The sequence below is a fragment of the Eurypyga helias genome, unplaced genomic scaffold (genome assembly GCF_000690775.1).
Source record: "Eurypyga helias isolate BGI_N326 unplaced genomic scaffold, ASM69077v1 scaffold9462, whole genome shotgun sequence".
In the NCBI taxonomy this organism is placed as follows: Eukaryota; Metazoa; Chordata; class Aves; order Eurypygiformes; family Eurypygidae; genus Eurypyga; species Eurypyga helias.
In genome coordinates, this window is record NW_010235269.1 from 101074 (window position 1) to 109218 (window position 8145).

General features: G+C 39.0%; 1 protein-coding gene across 1 annotated transcript in view; it reads right to left on the minus strand.

Annotated features, from left to right (window-relative positions):
• The window catches only part of OCA2 (oculocutaneous albinism II), a gene marked incomplete at both ends in the record, with an annotated part of 106965 nt that extends 99272 nt beyond the window's left edge, over nucleotides 1-7693 (minus strand). Inside the window, 2 exons of the mRNA XM_010146682.1 lie at nucleotides 6670-6742; nucleotides 7636-7693. Coding sequence (XP_010144984.1) covers nucleotides 6670-6742; nucleotides 7636-7693 — 131 coding nt within the window. The remainder of the gene's footprint in view (nucleotides 1-6669; nucleotides 6743-7635) is intronic.
• Nucleotides 7694-8145: the final 452 nt, after the last annotated feature.

Genomic DNA, 8145 nt, shown 5'->3' on the forward strand with positions numbered 1-8145 from the left:
TTTTCAAGAAGAGTGGTTCCTTCCTTCTTTTCCTATGAAGATGAGGATACTTAAGAAGTTTTTCCATTCTTTTCTGTGCATTTATAAAGCCATCAGAAAGACCCCTAGCAAATCAGGTTGTCTTTTGATTGCAAGTGGAACCGGTCATTCACCAGTCTGCACTGAGGCTCTTAAATCCCATCAGTGTTATCTTTCTCCAAACAATACTTAGAGAATCTGTCATAATTCCTTTGTTAGACTGCAGCAGATCACCTCCTTTATGAAATGTGGAATCAAAATAAACCAGAAAAAACCTTCAGCCACACTTATATGAATCAAAATGTGATTTTTTTTTATGAAGCTTCTCTTCTGAATATTTTTGTTCTGCCTTATCTTGGTTTTATATTTCCCTTAAACTGCAAGAACACAGACTCTTCTATATTTTAATCATTCAAATGTGAATAACTTTTGGGAAAACTATCTTTTTACTTCTAATATCACTTTTTATTCTGCAACTTACCCATGCTGGGACTTTTTGTCCTTTCTGAACTTTTTTTTGTAATGTAGCCTCCAGTGTGTGCCTTTTAAGCAAAAAAAAAAAAAAAATCTCCCTGACGGGATTTACAGACAGAGCCGTTATTTTTTTATTTCCCTTCAGCTAAGCTACCTCATTTTTATGTAGTTCCAATCTTGAAATTATATTACTGCTGTGAATTATCCTGTCAAGGGATTTGGGTTTGTGGATGCTTTGTGCACCATTACACAGTAGCTGTCTGTATCTACATCTGGCAGCAGACTGGGTCCAATGCTAAACCAAGAGCTGTTTTTTCTGATCTCCGTTTGCTGACTAACGGCTCCTAGAAGGTGTTGAGGGGTGTGCAAGAGTCACCTCATCTCACTTTACTCTTTTGTAGTTTATTTAGACAGCGTGGTAGAATGGGATGCAGTGGCTATATGTTTGAATTCATATTCATTCACCACAGTTTATGATTCTGTACTATGGACATCTGCCTTCGAGTTGGTTACTACCTTTAAAATCAGTGAAAAGAGAGTGCTTTTAAGATGGAATTAATTGCTGCTTTTTAAACCACCACACAAAGATGAGAGGAATTGCTCATGAGAAGCATCAGTTCTCTCTATTAACCATAAAGAGAGCCTGGGATGACTAACTCAGGTGTAGCTGAGTCACTCCCTAAATAGTGAGCCCCTGCTCTACCCCCCATCATGGCATTAATACAGTATGTACAGAGCCAGCTGAAACCCCATGATCAATAGAGATTCTCTGATATGCTTGCATGCAGATGGCTGACTTCATGCTTTCTTTAACATCTACTTGCATCACCTATTCTGTCTAATGTAAAACATAGTTTGAGAATTCTGTGTCTATTGATTTTTATTTTTCACCAGGTTTTAAGTGTTTATGTACTATTGATCCTGATTTATGACCAGGTCACTCATGCTAGTTTCTCTAGCAGATTACTATTTAAAAGAAGTCATTTTGTCTGAGTCTTACCATCTAGTATTACATGTAACCAATAACACGGATTATTTCTGCATCACTGCAGTTTTCTCTGTTGATATCCTATCCTTGTTCGCAGCTTATGAGGTTGGTATTTTTTTTACATCATCCCTTCACAATATGCCAAGATGAACCGCATGCTTGTCTATACTTACTGGTTGCCCCATCTGAAGAATGCTCGATGAATTTTCTTCCCCCACCCCCTTTTTAGAGTGTCAGTAGTCTAGTTCCATTTTTGTCTACATTGGATCCCTCCTTCACTGTGCTCTTTCAGTTCTAGAAGTTTTCTGAGTCATTAATAAACTCTCTTTTCCACAGTATTTTCTCAATGATGCCTTGTGATTCTGTTTCTTTGCCTGCCTCTGCATGTGGTCCTGGTCTTCATCCATTTACTTAGCAACATGAACATTGCCTGCAGGCCAAAACGCTTGGTACATTTCCAAGGGCATCAACAAACGTAAGTGATTTTTAAATGTGTTCTACAAGCAGAAATGACAGAGGAGTGTCTGACAGTAGAGAACTGGAGTTACAAAATACAAACAAATTCAAAGGGGAAAAAGAACTAAAGGGATAAGTGAGGTTGTGTCATTCACTAAGTTAATTTATGCTCCCAGGGAGAACAACCCATTTTTAGGACCTCCACAGAAGCAGAAAAATTTGCTAAAATCTGACCATATTCTTTGCCTCATATTCTATTTTTTCTATGTATACCTCTGGTTCAGAAAGTGGGAAAGATGATTTTCACCAATCATTCCGACTCATACAACTTCAAGTCAATTGATAATAAGGTTAGCACATTTACCCATCTTATGTCTTATTGGCCTCAAGCCTCCCCATCAACTTCTGTATGTGGAATTGTTCTAAATGGTTCAAATTAATCCAAATGAAATGAGAAATCTAGCCTATGATTTAAATTTCAGCATATTATTGCTATTGATAGACATCTTCTACTTTCTGAATTTGAGATCTTAATCCTGGACTGGATGTTATAAAATCTCTCAGAGCTACTGAGGATGGAGGTAAGTCAGTGAAAATGGCCACTGACTAGTCAGTTTGATATCTCTGGTTTTGTCTGATTTGGACTGACTGGAGACCCATTCAGCTATGACTTGAGATGACTTATTTTCATATTTTGTTTTGCCCATAAAGAGCAAGTGAGTAATGAACTCTTCACACTGGGTACTACACCTTGCAAAATGACAGCTTTCACTCCAAAAATATTACTGAGGAAGTATCAAACATTTAAAACAATCAGATCAGGACTGAAAGGCTTTAAAATGCATTTATAGAAATGCAAGGTCCCTGGCCAGACTCAGGAAGAATTCACAATCCACTCCCCAGTTATTATCACGTTGCAAGTCCAAGAGAAGGAAGTTCTGACAATCAGTCTGAAAAAGGAAAACAAAATTGCTTCAACTAGGCTGATCTAACTTTCCCTCACTTACAACAGGAACTGGCACAAATGCAGAGGTTGAGAAGGAAGCAAAGAAGATTGTTATTGAAGCATTTGTCAGGGACACAGTAAAGATGGAAATTCACAGCTCAGTGAGCTAGGTGTGAAACTCGTTGCACAGAAATGAAGCCGGAAGATTTACATTTTCTTGTAAAAATAAATTATTTCTACTATTGAGAAGTATAGAAATATCAATAATTTTGTCAGGTACAGTGAAAGAAAAGAAGGCACTGTATCAAGGAGACAGACACTTTTTGAAATGACAGTGAGGTAGTGTATAGTTTGATTACATAATTCCTTAATAGCTTCCATGAATCCCATTTCTTTTTCATTTCATAAAGCCTAGTTCAATTCAGAAAGTTAGTACACAGTTCTGGTCCAGCTGTCTGTTCCCCATCGCTGGAGAAAAATATAAAATTCTGCTTAGATCAGGGTAGAAGTTATTAGACTCAAAAGAATGAACTCTGGGTGTATTTAGCATTTCAGAAGATTCTTCAGGTCTGAAAAACTATGTATTTTGTGGAGAAGAATAATATTTCTCATTCGCTCTTTGTTCAATCAGTTAATGGAGAAAAGTTACCTGAAGGTCTGAATGGCCAAACAGTCACAGAAAATAAAAACATTCATATCTTAGAATAGGTACATGTAACTAAACTAAGAAATGCTGGAATTTATTCAGACTATATCTCTTCTTCTATTTTTATAACCCACTTTCCAAAGGCAACATCATCTTATTAATTATTGATACTCCTCACTTAACATACAGTCTTTGAGCAAAAGATCTGAAAAAGCTTCCCACATTTCCATCAATGGGGTACTGAATCTTGCTTCCTGCAGAAAAGGGTCTTCTAGCCGAGCTTCAGTATATAGTTACTTCTTTCAGTTATTAGAGAACTGACTGTTAGAATTCATAAGCAAATAAATCCCAAGTGTTGTTAAAAAGAAATATTACCACTATTTTGAAAAACTAAACTAAATTCACTGGATTTCTATCTGGTGCTGATGGGGAAATCAGTATTAAAAAAAAAAGGCAAAACTTGGAGACTCAAAAAGAGTCTATTAATTCACAGGAGGCAAGATGTTGTTTTCAGAAACTGCAGCCAGCAAACCTCACTGCTACATGCCAAGTTTGTACCCATGGGGATGGACAAAGTGAAAGGAGATATAAATGGGCTAATAAAAAAAAGAAGATAATGAGAAGAAAAACAGCTAGAATAAATCTGAAAAGATAAAGGTACAGAAACATAAACAAATGGGAACTAAATCAAGTGGAAAAGTGCTAAGGAGATGTCATGAAAAGCAGCTTCCCCCCATGCCAGCTGATGCAGGTCTCTCCCAGCACCAGAGACAGAAAGTCCTGCCTCTGAGCAAGGCTGAGATCTAATGGGCATGACAGAAAAAACACGAATATCTAAGTGACACCAGGATGACAAAGGATATGAAGTCCAAAGGGAACCACTCAATTTGGTTTATAAAAATATTTCAAACCTTGTTTTGATTTTTGTGTTTGCCAACACATCCGTACAACCATAACATACACAATGTGCATGGATATTTCTGGGAAGAAATAGAAATGAGAGGAAAGAATTTAAAAAAATAAATAAATAGTATACAGTGGTTAATACCCATTTAACACTCCTTAACAGATTTTGAGGCATAAGCAAGAGGTAAAGAGTGCTCATTTGCATAATTTGGCATCATACAAGCTGAGAGACTTATTTTCTACTTGAAGGAGAGTCATATAATAACCTCTAAGGGTTTTGTGACAAGGACTACTGCAGCACATCTGCCAGCCTACCATGAAATTCTTGTAGACATTCAGAGAGTAGAGCCTAACGTCCAGTGGGAATACTGCAGTCTGCCAATCAGCATAAATCACATCTTCAGCGCTGCTCTGTGAATGGTTAACATTGCCCAAGCTTAGCCAAAAAGGTGAATACTTTTTTCACTACTCCACAAAGTGAAGGACAACCATGTGAGCTTACATTTGCATAAATGAAGACCGGCAGCAATGGTGAGATGACGTTCAGGATTGCTTATGACTTTTCCAAGCCTCATTCAGAAACAAACACTTCTTGACCCTTCTGCTTGAAATACCACATCATCTTGAAAATGAAGCATGGCTTTGCTGGATTGCTTGCCTCTCACATATTTTTCCCTAGGTCAGTGACCTCTGTTAGGGGACAAAACATCCAGTTTTCACCACAAATGGCACAAACTAGCATGCTTCAGCTCCATGTTTGTCATGTAAGAAAGAGGAATGTTATGTTGTGACTGTCTGACAGCTATTTGGCTCAAAGCATCCTGACATGATAGGTAAAATACGAAATATAGGAACACCTGTTTATACTCAAATCCCAGTCCCACCAGAACTTCCCTGAAACAAACAAAAGGAATAACTGGTTGCAGAGCCAATGCATACAATGCAGCTACTACAGTTCCAACAGAAAAATCTGTAGAGAGGAAATCCTCAAGGTATGCTATGACAGTTGACTGAAACTTAAAGACTTGCTGCCAATACACCATCATCTGGCACACTGGGCTGTGACAGCCCTCGTGCTGTTCAACACTGCACATATATAGGAGTTTTCAACAACAGTTTCAAGGAGAACAAAAATAGTGATGTGAAGAGGATAGTGATGGGAGTTTACAGTTGAAGTTGCCACTGGTCCTACCAAATGTTCACCTGCTTTTCTCCAAAAAGCAAATCTCATCTTTTCATTATAAATGGACCCCAAACACTATGTCTTCCTCATCTACCCTACTAATGATTGTCTCATATTGTGTCATTATTGGTGGTGGTGTGAATGCTAGTAATCCAATCTATTTAAAATGGACTCACCCTACTCAAGGACATGGAACTGCCCAGCTAAATACAGAAAAGCAGCATTTCAAAGATTAAATCCTACCACACCTTTCCAAAACAAGACACTGTCCAGGAACCTGTGAAATATATATATACAGGTTAATCATCTTTTAACACTAGCAAAATAAGAGCCAAGCAAATTGTGGACCAGACTGATTAACCTACAGATATAGTGGGAACAAGAAATGTAACTTATTGGCAACAGTTTTTGCTTGTTTGCTAACTGAATGTTCAACCCTCAAAGACTTGTCACATTCAGGTCTGCATTCATCTGCAATGAATAATTTTTATTTTGGGTTATTCTACTGCGTGTTCTTTCGAACAGTTTTTTGGCAATCTGTGGACTTGAATACACACTTGAGAAATTTACATCGAAAATTTGTAAAGGAATCTGCACCTCCACTGAAAAATACCTACAGATATACAAATCCATACATGTGGTTGGTCTAGGCTGCTCTGGAAATATATCCAAGAATCATCTAGCTTCCTGCTTCTGAAGGAGCTCACTGGGTAACAGCATGGTCTAAGTATACACTACAGATATGTTACAGGTGTCAGTCTAGTCTGGGGTGCCATTGCTGCAGCCAGATGCATGGCCTAGACATGGTCCCAGCTATTTGCTGGGCCTTGATCCCACTGGGTCTGCAACCCACTTCCACACTTTTGGCTTCATACAGAGGCTGGACACAAGGCCTGGATGGGCACCACAAGGCACCCCAGAGATACCATTCAGCATGACTTGGATAGGGAGCACAGCCATGGCCTACCTCAAAGGACAAGTCTAAGTGCATCCCACATACACACACTCAACCAGTTTATCAATGAAACGTTTTTTCAATGAAAGAAGGATACAGAAGCTTTCCAGAGGTGATACAGCCAACATCTGCCAGGACACACCTTGGTCTGGATAAATGCCAAATAAAATCTAGGGCAAGGATAAAAAACAAACATTCATTAATAACAAAAAAATACCTGCTAAGCCTATCTCAAATGCCTAAACAAGACTCTTACAAACCATACATTAACTTGTATGATTTCTTTCAGTAATTTCAGGCATGTTTCCACCACAGCTGAAAAGCAGCCCTGGGTTACTTAACAAGGAAGAGTAATATTCCTTCCATAAACTTACTGCCAGTCACATATTTGAAGTATTTTATCCAAGTGTCTCCTAGGACAAAGTTATAATCTGAAGGATCTATCTGGAAAGTAATACCCAAAACCAAGGAAATAGTGTCATCTATTTTGTCTCTGATACAGAAGCCCTGCTAGCCAAAAAAAAAAAAAAAGTTCCTCACAGCAGCTAAAAGAATAAACTCCAACTTTTTGAAATGTTTCTCAAATCTTGCAGTCTAAGATTTTACTAATTTTGAAGATTTTGGTAGAGGAGAAGCATTCTGGCAGCCTGAGTAAGGAGCTGCCTACCTCCCCATGGCCTTCTGCCTTTCACACCATGGAGCGCTGCCATTGCTGGTGCATCCTCCGCAGCACAGCTTTCCCTATGAACATTCCTCAGGTGTTAGCCAGTATCTAAAGACTCATCATAAATTCAAAAAAGCAACCATAAAGGACACACAAATTTGAGTTTAAGCTGCCTCCTCAAACCTCAACGCTTACCCTACCATACTGTCCAGGGTGGTGGCTAGTACACCAAAGAGTGGTCTGATTAGGCATGAAGCCCTGCACAGAATTTTCATTTCTTTGTCATCTTGACCCAACCTCAAGACATATTTTTATTAGCAAAGACCAAATATCACACCTGATTTTGAACTAATTCTAAGGAAATGGGGGCCGGGGAAGCATTGCAAATTCAATACTTACAGAGCAGACAACTACAAAGATAAAAAGGCCTGAAACTTTTAGGAATTTTAGACAGCATCTGAAATGTAAGAAACATGCATTTACTATATGGCTATTTTAAAAACAAACCTTTTCTGTTCCCTTAATAGCTCTGACATTTCAGAAGCATCATGGTAAGCATTTATGGGTGGTAATATATCACATCAGAGTAGGGACACCACAGAGTCAAGAAGGGGCTTGGGAAGCCTCCATGACTATAAGGGCTCCTGCCCCAGGTCTGCTGCCAGCTGGGTGTCATTGCATAAGAAGGAGGTTTTACCCCTGGGGAAAGCCAAGTGAAGGCTGCAGCATGATCTGGAGCCAGTTCTCTGCTGCTGGCCCTGAAAGACCCAGTGACCCATCAAGCTCACCCTGGTCTCTCCCAGGGAGGCAGAAAAACATTGCCACTGCAGGGGGGTGGCATGGCCGAGCAGCAAGCACAGCTGGTGTTGTGAGTTAATTCATCAAAACCAAACTGCTAACATATGTCCT